Source organism: Muntiacus reevesi, chromosome 13 (genome assembly GCF_963930625.1).
Source record: "Muntiacus reevesi chromosome 13, mMunRee1.1, whole genome shotgun sequence".
Taxonomy (NCBI): domain Eukaryota; kingdom Metazoa; phylum Chordata; class Mammalia; order Artiodactyla; family Cervidae; genus Muntiacus; species Muntiacus reevesi.
This window is the reverse complement of record NC_089261.1, coordinates 9,469,364-9,491,444: the sequence shown is the minus strand read 5'-3', so window position 1 is coordinate 9,491,444 and position 22,081 is coordinate 9,469,364. Positions and strand designations below refer to the sequence as shown.

The window sequence follows — 22,081 nt, the reverse complement described above, 5'->3', positions numbered from 1 at the left end:
CATTGAAAGGGTTGAAGTTTGTCCGTTTGTCATAATGTCCTAGGGATGGTTCACCTTAATGGTCTTGCCAGCTTTGTTCATTCAGGGTAAGTTTGATGCTTTTGTATGCTTTAATATGATGATCTTTCCAACAAGCGGGAAAAGGTTGGCTGCTGACTTTGAGTCTGTTTGGAAGCAACACTCTCTGCTAATGGTGTAGAGATCACAGTGGGCAGTTCCTTCAGGCCCAGGCTCTAGATCAACTGCAAATGATCCCATGTCCCTGGATATATGGTCTGCAGCACCTCCAGGGCCCAGGCAGTCAGAGGGGGCAGTTTGGCAGAGCCTCCTCTCTCTGTCACCCACATTTCTTTGGACCATGAGTGGCTAAAGCTCTAATTATTTCTGGTCTGTTGAGCTCTCCTGGGTAACAAAGAACCTTTGCTTGTCTTTTTTGCCTTCCAGCTGACCAGACACTGCCAGATGAGAAAGTCCACTCTCTTCACCCTCAAATAACCTGGAGACACTGGGGACTGTGGTGGGGATGGAGAACTTGGTGGGCATAGATGTATTCCAGGGGCTGGAGCAAAGAAGCTTGTAATTGTGGGTTTTCTCGAGAAAATGAAAGGTGAACACTCTTGGCTTTCTAAATTGCATGCCCTTTTATAAAATCGATATTATTGAATGAAATAAGAGCTGCCACAAACATTGTGCAAGCCTCTGAAACACATGAGACCTTTAGCTGAAAACCTTTGTATCTAATTTTGAACCATCCAAAAGTTCCCCTTTCCATTAATAGAAATGTCATCTGTCTCTCTCAGTGTTAGGAAAGACTAGAAAATGGTAAAGAATGTTTAATGTAGCCAGGATTACGTGGTTTCTTTTTTTCCCTTACTTCAAGTATGCTCAGGAATACATACATGAGATGTGTTGGCAGTGAGAAAAAAAGAGTATCTTAGAGATGGACTTTGAATATGGATATGCATTATTTTTAAATAATGGTAAGCAACATAGAGCCTTGAAGGATGATATCTGGAGTCTTCCTTGGTTATGACAATAAACATCAAAGGACTGGAATAACTTTGAGCTGTGAGTAAGAGCAAAACCAACCAATAGAAGTTTAACCCTTTAGAGTATTGATTGTTCATTTAACAACAAGCCCAGTCAGGCAGTTCCAGGGAAAGTTCAGCAACTCACCAATGTCATCAAGGACCCAGCTTTTTTTTTTGCTTTCCCTTCCCACACTCCTCTGCATGTCAGCCATTGACCCTAAGTGTGAAACCTCATGGTGGCAAAATGGCTGCCAATGTGCCAGGCATCAAGTTTTTTTTTTTCAAAAGAGGTAGAATGGGGAAGGAGCAGTCACAACAGGTTTTCTTTCCAAAGAGTCTGTTGTTTTGGCTGGAAAGAGAAGTCCTGCAGATTTACTATTGCTTTGCATTAGTCAGACCTGGTCACAGGCCCACCCCAGCATGAGCCGTCCCCTGGTTGGGGAAGGAAGGGCCTACCTCCCACTGGATCAAGGGGTACCCAGAGCCTCTCGAACACAAAATTGATATTCCGTTAGTACAGAGAAGGAAGACAGTGATGGTGGGATGGGAGATAGCCGAGAGAAACCCTGACATAGTTCTCATGAAGGCTGTTAGAGTTGCAAGGAGTACAACGGCTTTAAGAAGTAAAATTGTGAAATAAGACTGGGAACAGTAGTTAATTTCCTGGGGGATATAAATATGGGAAATGGAAGTGTAAGGAACAACAAGAAGAGAGGAAGCTTGTGGCAGACAGTACAGGGCATGGGCCCTGTCCAAAGGGAGTGGCTGCTACTCAGCTCCAACTGATACTGTTGTACCATGAGGTCACCTGATTTTCAAGACAAGAATCTGCATTCTTATGTGAAATCTCCAAAATATTGACTGCTAGATCAAAAAAAATTCTTTTTAATTTTAGTGTGTTGGATTGTTTAAAATTTTAAATATGTGAGTCTAATAAAATTCATCTGTAGGCCAAGTTTGGTTGATGGGCGACCAGTTTGCAGCCTTGGGAAGTTCTCTGAAATAAATGGAGCTGCAAAATAGAGAGCCACCAGGGCCTGAGGCAGCCCTCTCTCTGGATCTGAGGCCCTGGTTTCTGTCCCTCCCTGCAGACTGGCTTCCTTCTGCCCCCTCGTGGCTGCTGCGTGTGGCTTCCAGTCACCAGGATTCATCTCTGCAGACATAGCTGACTCACCTGTTCAGTGTCCCACTTTCAAAAGCTTAAGAGAGGAAGTTGATTGGTCCAGTTCAGCATTGGGCCAATTGGCTGGGTCAGGGAGGGGTGGGGTCAAGAGGTACAAACATGGCAGCTTTGGTCATGACAATTACCGGTATGCCTGGAACCCGTAGCAACACGTAGGTAAACTCTCAAGTCTGCTCATTATAACTGTTATGGGTTATGTCATGGCATATGGAGTATCCACCATATATTGGTATGATATTCAGCACTGAGGATGCAGAAAAGAATTAGGACATGATCCCTATCTTCATGAACTCATAGTGTAGTGTGGAGAAAACACTACACATTGGGACACAGAGCCACGTGAGCGTTAATGGAGGAAGGCAGAGTGCTGTGGGAGGCACATAGGAGGCCAATCCCAAAGCTCTAGAACATTCTGAAGTCCCTTCTGGCTCCTCAAAGATTCCATGATTACAGTCAGACTTAGTCACTGTTGGTACTTTACTGTATTCTGATTCCTTGACATTTGAACACCTAGATACATCACATATAATCATTCTCCATTAATCAGTAATATTTGATGATGAACCACTTCAAATATCCCTACCCCCACATGCCAGAAAACAGAGCACTTCCTGAATTAAACAATTCTCCTCGCAATAGCATCAAAAAGGATAAAACACAATAAATTTAATGAGTCCAAGACATATACAAACTACAAAACAATCCTGAAAGAAATCAAAGATCTAAAGAAATAGAGACATTCCATGAACATGAATCTGAAGACTTAAAACTATTAAGGTGTCCTTTAATATCAGAACTTAATATCAGAACTCCTAAAATTGGCCTCATAAATTTAACAAAGTCCCTATCAAAATCCCAGCTGGGATTTTAAAACTTAGGACAAAGCTACAAGTAATCAAGATAGCATGGTTCTAGCATGGGTGTGGAGCAGGCATCACATGTTGTTGTCCAGTGTCTCATCTCTTCTGCCTCCTCACACCACAGCGGCTGAATGACTCCAGCCGTGAACTCTGTTACAGCCCTCCCTCAAGTGCTTTCTGTGACCTCACTGCACCAGCCTCGCGACATCCTCACTCGCCCAGAGCTGCGTCACATTAAGCCCTACTCAGGACTCCCCACACTCAGGCTTTCCACACCCGCTCCCTCACGAGCAGCTTCCACAACTCTCCTCACTCAGGGCCCCCTCGTTAGAGCTTCCACTCCCTAACTTCGAGCTCCCTCCCTCAGGGCTACCTCACACCCGGCCATACGCAAAGATTGCTCACGCCTTCCACACTCAGCCCTTCTACCCTCTGACACTCAGAGCTTCCTCACACCCTCCTCACTCAGAGCTGTCTCACCACTTGGATCTTCTGAGCTTTCCTTCCTCTGAGAATTCATTGGATAACAGTCTGGCTGTACTTCTTCATGTCTGCTGTCCTGCTCCAGAAAGGGACCCTCGTATGCTAATAGATTCTGCTACCCACCTTAGGAGGAAAAAAGAAGCAATGACACCATATAAGTGGACTCAAGAGAGATACTCGGCCGTCGGAAGAGCCATACTCACTGCTTGGAATGGACCTGTGGTCCCTCTCGCCTCGTGCTTCTTGCAGAAGGAAGTCAGGGGTGGGGTGGGGTGGGGCAGGTGATGGAGCACACTTTTTAGTGACTGAAAGGAGCGGGGAGTTATTGAGGGGAGGTGGTGGTCACTAGCTTCTTCAGAGGTGGGATGGTGGTATCCTGAGCAAATTCCTTTCTTCCAGAATTTTCCCAAAGAGCTTGGCCACCTCTTGGGCACAGCCCCAGTGGATGGTGAGCCCGAAGCCTCCATGGCCATAGTTGTGGATGACCTGGGAGAGGCAAGAGAGAAGTTCTAGGCTGCCCTGGAAGATGCAGGAGCCTCCTGAAGAATCCTGGGTCAAGCCTGATGGTATCAGAACTTCTCTTGGCACCATGGTGGGATGGCAGACCCCAGGAAGAGCAGTAAGGGGGGGTTGTTTAGGGAACTGGAGGTCAGTATCCTAGACTTCTCTTCTACTTAGGAAATGGACCTGCTTTGAGCACTCAGCACAGGAAAAGTAAAATCATCTAGAACTTGATCAGAGATTTCCCTTCACCCCACATCAAATTATTTGAAGTTCCCTAAATCACTTTCCTCATTCCCATACTGCTCCAGACGGCTGAACCTCATGTGTTAATAAATAGATTCTCCTATCCACCTTGGGAGGAAAGAAAAGCAGGGGTACTATATAGGTGAACTCGGGAGAGGTTAGACCCCAGCGGCCTTTTTCAAAGCTGAAACCGTTAACAGGGAGTTACCTTCTACATGTGACTCTCCCCCCAACTCCCCCACCCCACCCCCGGACAGATGACTTCTTTTACAGATGGACCCACAGTTCTCTGTATACATACATTACATACACAACACTCTTCTAGACACATACACACACCATACAACTGGGATAAAGGAGGAAGGGTGACCCAGATTTCTTCAACCCCAGACAGTTCTCGCCTTTCCGATAAGCCCAGTTCCCACCCCATGAGACAGGAGATGAGGGGAACCCTAAAGGGGTGATGGGCCACCCAACATAGACTTCTGAGAAATGGCACTGGACTCAAATTCAAACACTTCCCAGCCTTGCCCTCACCACTGGCCTGACGGAGGCCAGTGACTTCCACCTCTGGGAACCCAAGTTTGCCATCTGAAGCATGGGGACAACCGTCCCTGTCCCAAAGAGCTGTAGGGGAGATTCAATTGGGTTGTTCTTGTTGTGGACACAAAGTAGATGCTCAATAAATGCCCCCTTTTCCTTCTACTTGACATAGATGTTAGCAGATGAAAACTGCCCTCTGTATAAAGTTGAGCATGCCCTTTACCATCGCTGGGCCTCAGTTTCCCCATTTATAGAGGAGAGGTTAGTAGCCATTATGGCCCCTGCCTGAAGTCAGCATGACTGCTCCCCAAAATGCCAGTGCCTTCTTAGGTGTCAGGAAAGGCTATTGCTTTCCTTGCCAAGAGAGCATACCTCTGTGTTTGAAGATCCAAAGCGAAGCTGTTCTCTTTCTAGTCGAACCTGGGGGCGTACTGGCCGGAAGCCAGACCATTCACCGATAATTTTTGCATCCTGGGAAAAAAAACCATTGGTAATTCAACTCTGGATTTTTTTTTCCTGATGCCATTTGTAGGTGGTCGAGACAGCTTTTGGAAGCTCACCACCACCACCAGTCATGGTTTTGTATTAGCCACCATCACCACCAGTCACCACCATAATATGGTCTCATCACCATCATTATCGCCACGTTCAGATTTTTTTTTCTTTTGGCCAGGCCATACTTCAGGCAGGATCCTAGTTCCCTGACTAGGGACGGAACCCACACACTGCAGTGGAAATGTGGAGTCCCAGCCACCGACTGCCAGGGAAGTCCCATGTGCTTTCCTCACCGCCAACACCGACCACGCCAACCCCACCTTCACCACTGTCACTATTGTTGTCACCACTAGCAGACAAATGTGAAAACTGAGATTTCTGCAACAAGCACATCGGCTCCATGTGAAGACAGACTACGGTGTTTGGGGGATGTCACCTCAAGAGAGAGCAGCTCTTAGCCATGATTGGATAGGTTTCACTGGCCCACAGCAGGACTTCCATTGTCAGTCCCTTCTTGGAATTATTTTGCTCAATTGTCCCAGTCACGGTATCTTCCCACCCTCAAGTTTCCTTATAATCATCAAGCTGCTAGGATCCTGGTCTAGAGCAAGAATATCTCTCCCCACCTTACCTTCAGTGTGGGCTCCAGTCCGCAGCAGCCTTCCCAAATGGTGTTGTGGTCTGGGATATTGTTTGTCTCACTCCAGTTCCCCAGCTGAAAGATGCCGCCAAGAGTTGTTGCCTGGAGCCTGGATAAAGTGAACAAGGTCAAAGATGAAGGAAAATGAAGCCTTCGAGATAAAGGGGGAGGAGTCATTTCCATGCTCACCCTTACCACCGTGTTTACCTAGATCAACATTATAATCCCACAGATATTGAAAACAAGATTATGGTTACCAAAGAGGAAATGGAGGGGAAGGAATAAACCAAAAGCTTGGGATGAACACACATACACACCCACACACACACTGTAAGATAGATAACCAAGAAGGACCTATTGTGTAGCACAGGGAACTCTACTCAATATTCTGTGTTAAAATAAATGGGGAAAGAGCCTAAAAAAGAATGAATATACGTGTAAGTATAACTGAATCACTTTGCTGTATGCCTGAAACTAACACAATATTGTAAATCAACTAGACTCAATAAAACTAGAATATTAAATATAAAAAACTCAAAAAACCCAAACATTATCATGCTTACTAATAGCACCGACATCACTACAATTGCCATTGTCTTCACCAGCAACTGCCACCACCTCCACCCTCACCATTAACGTCAGTGTCATCATTGTCATCCCTTCTAATGTACAGTGTGGTAATGATAGTTAACAATACTGTATTATACCCTTGAATATTGCTAAGAGAGTAGATCCTAAATGTTCTCACCAAGATCTACATACATATGTATGTATCTACTTACATACACAAACCTATGATTAGGTGATGTGGTGAATGTGTCAACTAACCTGATTGTGGTAATCATTTCACGGTATATACATATATCACATCATCATGTTGTACATCTTAAACATACAGCACAATGTTATATGTCGATGGCATCTCAGCAACATTGGGGAAAATACTGTCTTCTCCATCAACAACATCATCTTCACTACTGCCTTCCTTGCTCCCATTAACATGTCATCACCATCAACTCCTTTGACCATTTCTACCACCACCATTAGCATTGCATAAACACTATCATCTCTGCCACACCACTGAAATTGCCATTGAGGCAGTCAGCACAGGCACACCAGTAACATGGCCTTTGAGACTGTCGTGACTGCCGCATTTTTAAAAAATTTGACTGTACCAGGGCTTAGTTGTGGCACATGGGATCTTTGACTGTTATGGCATGTGGAATCTTGTTCCCTAACCGGGATCAAAGTCGACCCCCTTGCACTGGGAGCACAGAATCTTAGCCACTCGACCACCAGGGAAGTCCCTGCCACATTATTAAAAGTCAACATGGAGAGTGTCATCTCCATCGGCACCAACTACCACCCCCAATTCCCACTCACTACCATCCATCATCTACACTGATCTCATCTATAACAACATGGCCCTGATGCTGGGAAGGATTGAAGGCAGGAGGAGAAGGGGACGACAGAGGACGAGGTGGTGGGATGGCATCACTGACTCAACGGACATGAGTTTGAGCAAGCTCCAGGAGTTGGTGATGGACAGGGAAGCCTGGCGTGCTGCAGTCCGGGAGGTCGCAAAGAGTCGGACACGACTGAGTGATTGAACTGGACTATCCCCGCTCCCACTATTCCTCCATCAACAATACTATCATCATCAGCCCCCACCCCAGTCCCTTTATGCCCATTCACAACGCTGCTCATGTCACTGCCGTGGCATCCGCTGTCTTTGTCTCCAGCCTCACCACTACTATCATCCCAAATCAGGTTCAAGATAGAGCCCAGGTAAAGCTGAGTCCTGCCTTCTCAGAGGTTCAATTTTTGCTCAGCCTCACTTAAAAACATTGGAGGAAAAAAAAACCTGAAAAGATTAAGCAAGAGCCCTGGGGCAAGCAGCAAGGGCATAAAAGAGCAGGAAGGTACTCCCTCCTTTGCCCTACAATGTCAGATTTCTTCTTACCCTGGGATGATGTATGGAGACTTGTAGATGCCTCTCTCGGGGTCATGGGTGATAATGAAGTGTTTCAACCATGGCGCATCCACCTGTTGATTGAGGACAGAGAAGTTTCGTCAGGAGAGTGAGATCAGTGGGCTCCCTTCCCCTGGTCCCTTTATGACCACGTGGTCTGGCAGGAGTGGCGTAGTCGTCCCTTGGCCCTCCCTTGACCCCTCTGTCCTAAGTCTGCATCTGACCGCTTACTTTTGCAGGAAGAGCTGTCCTAATGAGAGTCACCCCTGGTCCCCAAAGCATCACACATTCTCATCCTCAGAGAAGCCCAACACACGTGTGTAAATGCACACACACGTTCACTCATCTTGGGAACACACGTACCTATGAACACACTCGTGTATGTTCACATGGGCACACGTAAGCACACATACTCACGAATAGGCATGCTTCACACATAGACAGATGTACACAGTGAAACGTGGGGTGGAACAATGCTTACACACTCGGGCTCTTAAACCAGGTTGCCTGGGTTCTAATCCCATTTCCACCACTTACTATGATATGTATGAACTTGTACATGTTACTTAAATCCCTCCATGCCTCAGTTTCCCCATCTGTAAGATGGTAATGGTGATGTGATAGTACCCATCTCAAAAGGTTCCTGTGAGGGTCAAATTAATTAACATGATGAAATGCTTGGGTCTGTGTTTGGCATTTAGCAGTCATTTCGTAAACATTTGCTCTTTTATTTTGATACTGGCACATGCAGCTCCCACATACGAACAAACACACACATAGACATGTTTTCCTATTAAGGACTCTGCAAAAAAAAAAAAAAAAAGGAGTATGTTTGGGAGGGCCGTTCTCTTGGTTCTTCTTGTTTCTTTAACATGCAAATTCCCTGGAGACTGGGTGGGGCTTCCTCTCTCAGAAGTTTCCCATTCAGCCTCGATCTTTACAGATGAAATAAGCAAGCAGAAACAATCTGTCAGCAAGAGCTCATCCCTCACCTTCAGACTCACCTTAATGATCTGCCCTCGGCCTGGCTGTAGCAGGGGGTCTGGTTGCAGCGCCCCAGCCCACACCCCAGTGCAGTTGATAATCACATCGACGCCTTCTCTTGCCACCTGGGAGCAACCAACAGGGCAGGTGGGTTGAAAGGGGTTAGGATCCTGGGATCCCTTGTCTTCTTCCACCCTCAGCTCCCTGCTCACTGTGGAACAGCTAGGGAGTGGGGCTCAATGAGGACCTGCCTCCAATACTGCCCTGCCATTTACCTACTGTGTGACCTCAGAAAGGTCCCATCCCCTCCACAAGATTCAGCTTCCTTAGCTATTAAATGGGGCTGGTACTATCTGTTCATAGGCTGCTGAGCAGCTCCAGGGTGATATAAACGCTATACTGTGTTTGCAAAGGAGTACTACAGAAAGGGGGAAGCTTTCTTGGAACCTTCCGAAGAAGTCGGAAAAGACGCAGATGTAGTTTTCTCTCTCCTTCTGACTCCTTTTTATTTCATTCTCTTGCCTCTTTCTCTGCCAAGGCATCTGCAGAAGGCAGGTTGGAAGCCCTAGCTCCATGCATTTGTGTACGATGCTCCATAACTCAAAGATGTAGCATCATGGTACCCAAACTCCCAGCCCAGCCCCAGAGACCCTCCTTACAGGTCCCTCCTGAAACACGCTGGTATTGTTCACAAGCCAGTGTTTGCCACACTGGACTCTGAGCCCCTTGGGAATGAGAGCTGTGTCTAGTTCAAGTATGCATTCCAAGTGCCCATCATGGCTTGACCTAGAGCAGATGCTCTTCTATTTTAGTAGGTACCAACGGGGCTTCCCTGGTTGCTCAGTGGTAAAGAATCCACCCGCCAAAGCAGGAGACATGGGTTCAATCCCTGGGTTGGAAAGATCCCCTTCACCTAGGTTGCCATGCCCTCCTCCAGGGGGAAAGGGCAAACCACTCCAGTATTCTTGCCTGGAAAATCCCATGGACAGAGGAGCCTGGTGGGCTACAGTCCATGGGATTGCAACGAGTTAGACACGACTGAGTATGCATGCATGCAGGTAGCAATAGTCTTCCATGTGCTAATCACTATTCTGGGTGCTGGGATTGAGTGATACAGCAAAGCTCCTGGTACATAGCGAGTACCTGCTAATGATGCATGCTACTATCATTACTGATGGTGGTGTCACTCTGGACCTAAGTCACTTTGTTTTGTATCAACATCAACCCAGATGTTGACAAGAAGCAGCCAAACATCTAGAACTTGAGGACTGAGCTGTGGCTGATAGTGAGAAGAGGCAGCCAGCTCTCTGGCCCTAAAATCCACTGAGGCCCAGACACCGATCAGGCCTTAATGGGCACCATTATTCCTTTGCTTCTGCCACCCACATCAAGACAGATTGCCCGAGTCCTTCTGGGATTAAAAATAGGCCTAAAGTCTGGGACAGGCCTCACAGGAACCCTGGTGGCCTGAGAAGGCCTTCCCCAACCCTGTAACAAGAAGCAAAGGCCTCCCTTCTTTTCCTCTCTCCCACACCCAGCCCCTTCCAGCCCTTCAGCTCACCTCCTCAAAAGACTCCACCTTCCGCAGGAAGAATTTCACTCCTCTCTCAGTTAACCTGGGATGATCAAACACATCCAAAAATCGAGCATTCAGTTCTCTGAGGACGGCAGGGGGGACGTTTCCCAAAGAACCTTTTGCGGATGTTAGTCCTACAGGGTGATCCTTGAGAATATGACTATATAGTCCAGTCGGTTCATTAGCACCTTGATTGACCAGTGGCCCATGAAATGTCCCTTGGGAAACCTGAGGTGGTCCACGCCCCTTGTTGAGCAGATGGAGATGGAAGAAGGGCCTTGTTGAAGGTCTCATCGTGAGTCAGTGGTGGGATTGGGACCGAAACCTGGGGCTCTTACTACCCGCAATGCTGCTCTGTATTATCAAAGGGGATGAGATGCAGACTGGAGGGCGGGAAGGGTTGCACCAGTGCCGAATGCTCCTTTGTCAGCAGCAGAGCATGAGGGAGGAGGTGGGCTGGGGACACTCACCTGTCCTCTTAAATTTCCCAGGGGAAAAAATGTACGTCACTGTTAGGAATACAGTAGAAACATCGGGAGAGTAGAAAGTAAAAGACCGTACAAGCTGAAGCACAATCTCGTAATTGTTTTACCCTCGTGGTTTCCCCAAGGTACTAGTAGAGAAACTGGGGACACTCTTCCCTGGAGAGGCTGGACAGGAGTCATGAGTGTCCAAAGGTTAGGAGATGTAACCATGTTTTGATAAAATGATTTCCAAACCTGGCTGATGATGACAGTCACTCAGAGAACTGTTTAAAATATAAATCTCTGATGGGACTGCGAGGATCTGGGGACCCTGGAGACCCGGGTGGGTAAACTGGGAAGGAGCTCTGGAAGCTTACGGGCGACGGAAGCAGTCTGCATCTCGTTTGTGTTGGTGGTTTTACAGATAGCCGAAACTGATTCAAATTACACTTTAAATAAATGCAGTTTATTCTAGGGAGATTAAAAAAATAAAATAAAATATAAATCTCTGAGCCCCACCCCAGAGAATCTGATCATTAGCTATAAAGTGGGGTCCTGAAATTTATATTTTTAAAACCTCCCCAAGTCATTTGAGGAAAGTCACCATCCATTCCAGATTTTTTAATATTAATAAAATAATAACATACAGGAAATTTATGGAATCTTCCTTAATATGAATGTTTGTGAATATAGATACAGATATATCTCTCAAGCTACTGTTTGCTGATTGAAAATACTACAGGACTCTTATCAACAAAAGGAACAAAACAGAGACATCCACTATCATCTGCATTAGTTAGTGTTGTTCTGGAGGTACTGGCCAGAGCAGTTAGACAAAAAACAAATGTGAAGTGTAAAAATAAAAGCCAACTTATGCTTGATGATGGTGTCTATATATCTGGGAAAACTTAGGAGAATCTATTTAAAACTATTACACTAACATCACAGAGTTTAGTGAGGCTGACAATAAATATCATGTGTAAAAAGCTCCTCGAGTGGTTTCAGCCAGGTGTGGAAAGCACTGTCCTACTGTGTAGAGGTAGTCAGGACCAAGGATAGCTCCCACCAAACCTAAAGGTTTCCATCAACATTTAGGGCTTACCAGGTGGTGCAGGGGTAAAGAATCTGCCTGCAAGAGACGCAGGAGATACGGGTTCAATCCCTGGGTTGGAAAGATCCCCTGGAGAAGGAAGTGGCAACTTGCTCCAGTATTCTTTCCTGGGAAATCCCATGGACAGAAGAGCCTGGCAGGCTACACACTCCATGAGGTCGCAAAGGGCCGGACATGACTGAGTGAGTGAGCGCGCATGCAGCACAAAGATAAATCCCCTGAGCTGTCATTCACCACCACCCTGGTTCCTGGGAGCTGCCTTCTTCAAAGGAAAGCTGAAAATCTTACCTTTCAGTCAGCCACTGCAGATACTTCCTCCCCTCCAGAATCAGGCTTGTGTTGAACCAGCCATAGCTAGAATCACAGGAGGCAAAATGTGGGAAGAGAGGATTGGAATCAGAGCTGTATTTGAAGGCTATCAAATAAGGGTGGGAGCTGTCACATGCTCTGGGCCCATAAAAAGGTAGAGTGGGGACCATCAGGTGACATTCAAGGGGAAAGTGATTTTCAGCTCAAAGCAAGAAAATATTTTCTATCAAAGCCCTCCTTGACATTGGGGTGTGCAAGTGGAAATTGATGTGCGTCCGTAGAGAAGATTCAGACATGGAGCAAGGTGAGGAGAGGATCACAGAAGCATCAGGCTGTAGAGAAAAGAATAGAGGGGTTTGGACAGTGTTGGAATCCCACTGTGGTCACTTTGCTCTGTGGCCTGGGGAAGTGACTTGCTCTTTCTGAAGCTCAGTTTCCTCATCTCCAGAATAGGATAGTGGTATGGAACTTCCAGGGGCTTCCCTGATGGCTCAGTGGTAAAGAATCTACCTGCTAATGCAGGAGATGTGGGTTCAATCCCTGAGTCGGGAAGATCCCCTGGAGATGGAAATGGCAACCCAATCCAATATTCTTGACTGGAAAATCTCATGGACAGTGGAGGCTGGTGGGCTACAGTCCATGGGATCATAAAAGAGTCAGACAGGACTTAGCAACAACAAATGGAACTTCTGGGCTTGAGATCTGTATCCATATCCCCTACCACCATAGTCTAAAGCACAGTCTGGACAGATGGGTTTCCAGAAGGAGTCACACAGAGCACTGAGAGATCAGAGTTCCAGGGGCTCTAGGCCTGGGATGGAATAGGAAGTCTGGGCTTCCCTGGTAGATCAGTCAGTAAAGAATCTGCCTCCAGTGCAGGAAACCAGAGTTCGATCCCTGGGTTGGAAAGATCCCCTGGAGAAGGGAATGGCAACCCACTCCAGTATTCTTGCCTGGAAAATCTCATGGACAGAGGAGCCTGGCAGACTTCAGTCCATGAGGTCACAAGGGTCGGACACAGCTTAGCAATTAAACCATATTCCCTATAAGTCTGTCTGCATTGTGGAGTCTCAGTTCCTTCACCCATAACAATAATCTTACCTGTAATCAGGAAACATGTCCAGCTCTCTGAGAGTCAGCTTTCTAAATCCCAGAACTATATCCTTCCAGTAAGGGTCCTTTAGAGGAAGAAGAGAAGGTGGCACAGAGATGGATGAACATCAACAAGAGTGATAATAACAAAGACGTATGTAATGTTTACTATGTGTAAAGCGCTGTTCCAAGCATTTTATTCATACCAATCCATTTAATCGTCACAACAACCCATTGAGGTAGATGCTATTTTTAGTCCCATTGTGCAGATAGGCACATTGAGGCTCAGAGAGTTTAAATAAGTTATCTGCGGTCACCCAGCTTATAAACAGCGGCACTGAGATTTGAACCCACAGTGAGACTTCAGAATCCATGTTCTTAACCACAGTGCTATGTGAGGGTAAGAATAAGGTGATGAATGATATGGTAGGGTCATAAATCAGGGAGGAGAAAAAGGGGTGACAGTGAAGGTCACCGAGGGATGAGAGTGGGAAGTTGCAGAGGGGAGGGTCAGACAACCCAGTAGGGGGAGATTTTGGCCTTGCCACTGACCACCTTGAATTCTCCAAGATTCAGTTTTCTTGTCTGTATAATGGAGTTAATAGTCACTCTCTCTCTCTTTTTTGTTTTTTCAAATAATCACACTTAGAAGGTAACAGATAATGAAAGTAATGTCCTTAACACAGTGCTAAACATTGACTGAACCTTGGAAAGCTGGCATGGGATTCTGGGCACCCAGCCAGACCACCCTCACCAAACAACCTGAGAACATTCCACATGGTTGTGCCTTTTGTAACACATTGGACACCGTGGGGTCACAAATGGCCCAGGTTCAAATTCCAGGTTTGCTGCTTAAAGCTTTGTGAGCTCAAGTAAGTTACCCCATTTCTTAAAGCCTCTTGTTTCTCATCTGCCAAAGGAGGACAACGGCAGCAGTTACTTCCTGGTTATGATGAGAATCAAATGAGTCGCTAGTTATAAAGTGGTTAGGACAGGGGCTGGCTGGCACCTGGTCAGTACTTTGAAGTCTGTGCCAGGATGGTTTTAGTCCATCTTGATAGAAAGTCCCAGAACCCCCACAGGAGCAGGAAACCTCTTGACTTCAGCATCAGATGTCTACCACTCCAGGATGTGTTTTGAATTTTACCCTTGACCATGAAGGAATGGTTAGTTCTCATGGTTCATCTGAAGAGTCTTTGGTCTCGGGTAGTTTAATAATAAAATGGAAAACAAAAATAATTTTTAAAGCAAAAATAGAACTGTTTTAAACCTTAGTTATTTCTTTCTCCTTCTTTTCAAGACTTTTTTTTTTTTTAATGTGGACCATTTGTTTTTTCAAGTCTTTATTGAATCTGTTACAATATTGCTTCTCTTTTATGCTGTAGTGTTTTGGCTAGGAGGCGTGTGATATCTTAGCTTCCCAAGTGAAGTGGCTCAGTCATGTCTGACTCTTTGTGATCCCGTGGACCGTAGCTTACAAGGCTCCTCTGCTCCTGGAATTTTCCAGGCAAGAGTACTGGAGTGGGTTGCCTTTCCTTCTCCAGGGGATCTTCCCGACCCAAGGATTGAACCTGGGTCTCTTGCATCATGGGCAGACACTTTACCGTCTGAGCCACCAGGGAAGCCATCTGCCAGGGATCAAACCCACACCTACTGCTTTGGGAGGCGAAGTCTTAACCACTGGATCACCAGGGAAATCCCACAAAGGTAGAACTTAAAGCACACCTGTTTTGAATGCAGGAGTCTGCCTAAGGGGGTTGAAGGACCTCCCCCTCCTCCCACCCTGCCTGGGCACGCCTTGATCTGTGATCAAGGCTCTGCGCTACAGTTCATGGCCAAAGATGTCTCACTCACCGGAACGGCTTCACGGAAGAGGTTGTAGCCTGAGACCAGGGCCAGGCCCATGTTTGCGGCGTTGGGAGAACCAATGAGGCTCAGGAGATAGTTGAAGGTCTGCTGGTTCCAGTTCCTGAAAGGATCCCCCAGAGTCTTGGTCACCCTGAGCTGGACAAGAGAGCTCCAAGGGTCGGCTTGCATGGGCGTGTGCTCAGGCTGGTAGGATGTGTTCAAATCCAGAAATTCACCCCATTCACTCTGCTGTGACTCAAGTGCCAGTCACCCTCCATAAACTTTCTCATATTTCCACGTTAACAGGACAGAGAAGACGAGGGACAAAGGATGCTCCACCACCATGGAGAACAGGCTTGTGGTTGTCAGGGGAGAGGGGGTTGGGGGAGGGGCGGAGTGGGAGGCAGGGGGCAGCAGATGTAAGCTATTATATGTAGAATGGATAAACAGCAAAGCCCTACTGTATAGCATGGGGAACTGCAATATATTCAACATGCGTGTGCTAAGTCACTTCAGTCGTGTCTGACTCTTTGCAACCCTATGGACCGTAGCCCGCCAGACTCCTCTATCCTTGGGATTCTCCAGGCAAGAATACTGGAGTGGGTTGCCATGACCTCCTCCAGGGGATCTTCCCGACCCAGGGATTGAACCCGCATCCCTTATGTCATCTGCATTGGCAGGCAGGTTCTTTACCACTAGCACCATGCTCCATATACTCAATATCCTATGATAAACCATAATGGAAAGGAATATTTTAAAAAAGAATGTGTATAGAGTATATAAATGTATAACTGAATCACTTTCCTGTAGAGCAGAAATTAAAACAATTTTGCAATCAACTATACTTCAATTAAAAAAAATTTTTTTAATGCTCCAGTTTTCAGGGCAGAAGTAGAGAAACAGATGTAGAAAACAGACCTAAGGACCCAGCGGGAAGTGAGTAGGGAGATGGTGAGGTGTATGGAGAGAGTAATCTGGAAATTTACAGTACCATATGTAAAATAGACAGCCAGTGGGAATTTACTGTGTGACGCAGGGAACTCAAACACGGGCTCTGTGACCATCCAGAAGGGTGGGATGGGTACCGAGATGGAAGGGAGGTTCAGGAAGCAGGGGACACGAGTGTACCTATGGCTGATTCTTGTTGATGTATGACAGAAAACCACAACGTTCTGTAAAGCAGATATCCTTCAGTTAAAAGAATTAAGTGGCAAAAAAAGACAAAAAAGGATGCTCCTTCACAACTGTTAATATTTGGAGCGCACCTCCAGCTTGGGATCATGTAGCTGCGAGTTTAAATTAAAGCTTTGACTGCTTTAGGGACTGTGAGTCCCATGGTTCAGGCTCTCTCTCTGGGAATCCTGCGCCCTCCCCCCATAAACTCCCAGACATCACTTACTGCTTCCAAATGCTTTATCTTCCTCCTGGGCACACAGCTCGACCACGTTTCCTAGACTCCCTCGCAGTTAGGGGTGGCTGCAGTTAGGTGTGCTTGCGGCCATGTGGCCGCATTCTGGCCAATGCACTCTAAGGACTCCTCCCTGATGGTCCTCATGCTCTCTCCTTCCACAGTCATCCACTGGCTCCTGGCAACATCGAAAGCCACGAGCAGGATGGCAGAGCCATGAGATGGAAGGAGGTCAGGCCCCTGAATTGCCACCCACTGATCAGGTATATTGGTTTCATAAATCATGGGCATGAGGATGAAACTTCTAATCGAGCCTGTATTCATCTGAGGGTTCCTGTGTTGAAGCAGTAGTGGTTTCTAAACTGAAACAATGACCTCTGCCACTTCTTTGCCAAACTTGAACATCAATCCACCCACTGAGACATCTTCCTGATAGCCGGATGCCCTGGGCACTGACTGCCACCCAGTTTAGGAAAGAGATGGAGACGAAACTTCCATCTGTCTGGCACACGTGGCTTCTCAGCTTTTCCGCCATCTGTCTGGGGCACAGCAAGGACTTAATGTGTGTTAGTATTGTCCTTACAGCATGTCAGGACAAAGCCTCCAGGAAGAGTCATTCTTGGGGACAGGAACCCTGAGAGAGGACATCCTCTCTGCAGACTCAGCCCCTCCAACCCCGACCTCCCCCTGGGACCCTCACTCACGCCTCCTGTGGGTTGCTGGGCTCCGAGAGGTAGGGCTGCCAGAGGCCGGCAGCCACGTCTGTGGTGGTGAGTGGGGTGAAGCGGTCTGCATAGACCATCACTTCCAGCGACTGTAGGACCGAGCGATAGCGCTCATGGATGCAGAGGGCGGTGGACAGCCCGATGACACCCGCTCCGATCACGACCACGCGCATCGTGCCAGCCTGCGGGAAGGAAGGGTTGAGGTGGGCCACCATCACTGTCACCTCCGTCGTCATCGACACCATCCACTGACGGCTTAGAAGATGCCTGACACTGCCCAGCCCTTTTTATACTCGATCCTTTTGTTGATCCTTACACAGGGGAAAAATGAGGCCCAGAGAGGTGAAGCAACTTGCCTAAGGCCACATAGCCAGTAAATGATGCAGCTTTCTCTGGGGAGCCTCCTAGAATATCCTGTCCCCAGGCTGGGAAAATAAAAAGGACACAGCAGAGTGTCAGACCCAGGGAAAATAAGAAGTACATAGCAGAGTGTCTAGCCCAGCTGTAGGCCAGGTAGTCTAGTGGCGAGGATGGTGTGTGTGTTTAGTCGTTCAATTGTGTTTGACTCTTTGCAACCCCATAAACTGTAGCCCTCAAGTCGCCTCTGTCCATGGAATTCTCTATGCAAGAATACTGGAGTGGGTAACCATTCACTTCTCCAGTGGGAGGGTGGGAATCTTCCCAACCTTGGAATCGAACCCCGGGTCTCACTCACTGCAGGCTGATTCTTTACCATCTGAGCTACCAGGGAAGCCCAGTGGTTAGGACAACAGATTTCAAATCTCAGGTCTCAGCTCTGCTGTCTGCTGGCCATGACCTTGGGTAAGATGCCTCTCAAGACTCAAATTCTTTTTCTGGAGAAACGAGAAAACTAACTCAGAGAGTAGATGGAAGTTTTCACAAGGCAGCAAATGTAAAAAGCTTAACACACTGCCCAGGGAAAAAGAAGCAATTTCCTGACATTTCTGGAGCACCTACTATGGGCCAGCCCTGTGCTAAACACTTCTTGTGCTTCACTGCACCTAAATGTCCCACATTCTTAAGAGTTAGGGGCTGGTGTTATTGATCCCACTCAACAGATGAGGAAATAAAGACTCAAAGAGGTGGAGTAACTTATAGAAGGTCATACAGCCAGTAAGTGGTGCTTCCAGGATTTCATTTTAATTCAAGTAAACTTGATACACATTTACTGCACACCTACTGTGTGCCGAGCTGGCAGCTGGGAGCATCTGGAATGCACTGTTGGGCCTCAGAACTCAGACTTTCAGAGTTCATCCCCTCCAGGCCTGCCTCGGGGTACTGGGCTGGCTGGGTCTTCTCAGAAATTTAGAAGATCTAGCAGCTTTTGACTTTGAAGCTGCTTGGTCCGCGCACAGCAGGGAAATATTTTGCCGGCTCCTGCTAAGGCAGAACAAGGGGACTTTTTGTGCCCGGAAGGGCCAAATTCAACTTTCCCTCCTCTTTGCTCACAACTCTCCTCCCACGGACCTCGCCTCCTGGCAACTGCGGCCCGTGGCCCTGAACGGCAGGACATTCTCAATATGGCCTAGTTTTGTAAAGGAGAAAACGGCTCCAGCCCACAAGAACTGGACTCTATTGGGGTTTCAGCAGCCAAGTTGGAGATAAAACCAAAAAATGGAAAATCATCGTCCTCTGGGTGATTCTCCTTCCAGCTGCGAGCCTGGCTTTGGTGGCAGGGGGACCTGCTCAGGGACCCCTTCACCATCTCCTCCCCCGCTTGCCTCAGGAGATCCAACCTCCTCAGCCGTGAAATAAGGTTAACCCCCATCTCCCGGGTCAGCCTGAAGATTAAACAACTAGCCTGGTGAAAGTTCCCGGTGTGGGGCCTGGCCTCAATCTGTAGTGACCTCTTTCTGTCCCCCGGCACCCTGAGAATAACAAGGGAAAGAACATTGGGTCTGGAGGAGAAGACAGCAAGGGGAGTCAGATCTGACTTCACTGCTGGTTCACTGTGTGACCTTGGCCAATTGCTTCCCCTCTCTGGGCTTTCTGTCTCTGCATAGGCTCTGGAGATTTGACCACTTTCCTACCTTGACAGTAAGAAGGCTGGAATAGAGGCTTTCCCTGTATTTTCCAAAATTCCCTGTAATGAAGGAGGTGTTGTAGGGTGGAGGGGTGTCAGTGACAGCCCCGGCTGGGGGCTGGGCAGCCTGGCACACACCATCTGTGTGACCCTGGGTCAGTCACCTCACTTGACCGAGTGAGAGGTCTCTGGGCAGGGAGAAAGAGACTTCAGACCGAAGCCGTCACATGGCATGTCTCTGATAACAAGGCGGCTCAGGGATGGCAAAGCCTCTGGTTGGAGGTGGAAGGCAGGTGTCCAAGAGGAGAACATGAGGCAGGACCCAGAGCAAGTTCTAAACCCCCCTGGCCATTGCAGAGAGGGACAGGGAAGAGCGTGGAGCTCAGTTTCCCCAAGCGTCTAAAAATTTAAAGATAAGCACGATAGCATCATGTAGAAGAGGAAACTGAGGCTCACAGGAGAGGGGCCACTCAGCCAAACTCACACATTTGTGATCAAAAGATTTGTAGAGTTTTGGGGCTAAAAAGTCTCTGTGATAGAAAAAACCTGGCAATGGGAAGAAATAGTAGCAACTGTAAGCTTTTCAGCTCTTAGTATGTGTCACTCATCCTGCGAAGAACTTGACATGCATTATCTCCTTTAATCTTCTAACAACCTTCAGGGTTGTCATCATGCCCATTTTACAGATGAGGCGACTGAGGTTCAGGCACCTGCTGGTAAGAAGCAGAGCTCAGGCTGGCCTGACTCACAAGACTATGTGCTAATCCCATGATTTGAAAAAACACATGAAATCAAGCAGGTGAAGAATAACAGCCAAAACTTCTGGGTTTTTTTCTGCATAAAAAAACAAACAAACATGAAATTCAATGAGTGTAGGGATTTTTAGTGTGTTGGTGGTAGGCACAGAATTAAAGGAAAAATAGGTGTCCTAAGTCAATTATCTCAGTCAAATAAATGAGTCAGATTTGATATCATTTGCGGTAATTGTGTGTTTCTGCTTGTATTAAAGTGGAATATAAATGGATAAGGTCCTTATCAAAATCAGCAGTCAAACTGTAGGATCTAACAGAGCCAGCCTTGGGTGAAATCGTTTAGGCATGGGGGTAATGAGTTCCTGGACTGGTTTGCACACCGTTCTGTTATCCTTCAACCTTTTTCTTCTTGTTACTGATGTTTCTATTGGTGTTGCTGTTTTCTGTTTTATGCTGTTAGTTTAACCAAACATGTTTGGAGTGTACATTCAGGAAGACGCAAACAGCTGGAGTTATTACATTTGTGTGTGTGTGTGTGTGTATATAATTATAATGTCTACCTATATGTGGAGCATGCAGGGAATTCTGGCCGTATGCCACTTGCCAGACGCACAGAGAAAGCAGTACAGACATCCTCTCACTTTACCCTCGCAACAGCTCTGAGAGGCTCTACAGATGGGAAACTGAGGTTCCGAGAGAGGAACTCACTCCCCTAAAGTCACACAGCCGGTGAGGCAGAGTTTAGATCTGGACCCAGTTCTGTCTGAGCTTCCTGGGCTGCACAAGAGATCTCTTAGGCAGCCATCAAGAAATTGGCACATAACAGTGTCTGCTTACTCTCCAGTCTTCTAATAGTTTGCTCATAACCTCCCTTGTCCCTAGAACAGACCTTGAAGCAGCTGGTGCCTTTGATGGCTGCATGCGCAAAAAACAGGAAAGACTTGTTTTGTTTTTTTGCTAAATCAAGTCACAGGTGAGTTATCTGGATAAATACAATCAGCTCCCTATGGCTACCTCTTATAAAGTTTCAGAGTTTATTTTAAAAATGAAACATGCTATCAATGCTGGATAACCAGGCCACCGCTCTCAGCCTCCCAAATAATAATAATTAACCTTTTGTTGAGTACTTGCTATGCTGAGTTCTGTGCTAAGCCCTCTGCAGCCACCACCTCTTTTAATGTCCTGGTTGACCCTGGAAGCGGTGAGTTGTGACCCCTGTGTTCTCGATGAGGACACTGAGGCTTGGAGAGGTGAAGGCACTTACCTGTGGTCCCCGCAAGGTTGTCACCTGCGTCGGGCTCTAAGGTGGACCTTCTCTGTCGACACCGGGAGGAACGCTCAGATCTGGTGTGCCCCCACGCCCGCCCGCAGTCACCTGGCATGCCAAATCTCTGCAGCAAAGAGGCAGCTGCTGTGGGCCCAGGGTCCTATCTCCTGAAGGGAGGCTCCCGGCTCTAGGGCGTCCTGTCCGCAGCCTGAACTGGAGCTCAGGGTCAAAGTCTGAAGGGACAGACAGGGCACCGCGAGGGGTGGGGCTGGGCATCCGCCGCCGGCCACTCGCAGGGGCTGGATCCCGGCCAGGTTGGGAGACCTCACCTCCCCTCGCTCCCGTCCCTGAGAAGTTGCCTGACTTTTCTGGCTGACCCCAAGTCCCCGTGGACCGGCCTCGGGGAGGGATGGAGGAAGAAGGGGGGTTCTTGGAGGGCTGATGGGCACAAGGAGATCTGTCTCCCGGGCCAGCTGGAGACGGTCCTCTTTCTTCCCTCTTCCTGCGGCCACCCTGGGGGAGGGGACGGCGGCTTCCTGAACCACTG

General features: G+C 47.5%; 1 protein-coding gene across 1 annotated transcript; it reads right to left on the bottom strand.

The window, feature by feature from the left end:
• Positions 1 to 140: 140 nt before the first annotated feature.
• On the bottom strand, positions 141 to 21,932 carry DAO (D-amino acid oxidase). The gene is made up of 11 exons (XM_065904523.1): positions 21,532 to 21,932; positions 17,451 to 17,653; positions 15,345 to 15,459; positions 13,500 to 13,576; positions 12,378 to 12,443; positions 10,500 to 10,554; positions 8,959 to 9,063; positions 7,946 to 8,028; positions 5,974 to 6,091; positions 5,220 to 5,318; positions 141 to 4,043 (listed from the first exon to the last, which is right to left on the bottom strand). Exons 2-11 carry the CDS (start codon positions 17,642 to 17,644, stop codon positions 3,912 to 3,914), a joined length of 1,044 nt encoding a protein of 347 aa, XP_065760595.1. The 5' UTR covers positions 17,645 to 17,653; positions 21,532 to 21,932; the 3' UTR covers positions 141 to 3,911.
• Between the last annotated feature and the right edge of the window lie 149 nt (positions 21,933 to 22,081).

What these genes read in the sequence shown, in the direction of transcription:
- DAO (XM_065904523.1), bottom strand. Translation starts at nt 17,644, where the DNA reads ATGCGCGTGGTCGTGATCGGAGCGGGTGTCATCGGGCTGTCCACCGCC. An exon ending in CCCAGCAACCCACAGGAGGC is followed by an intron (nt 15,460 to 17,450) that starts GTGAGTGAGGGT and finishes GGATCCTTTCAG; the next exon opens with GAACTGGAACCAGCAGACCT. An exon ending in TCTCCATACATCATCCCAGG is followed by an intron (nt 6,092 to 7,945) that starts GTAAGAAGAAAT and finishes CACTTTATCCAG; the next exon opens with GCTCCAGGCAACAACTCTTG.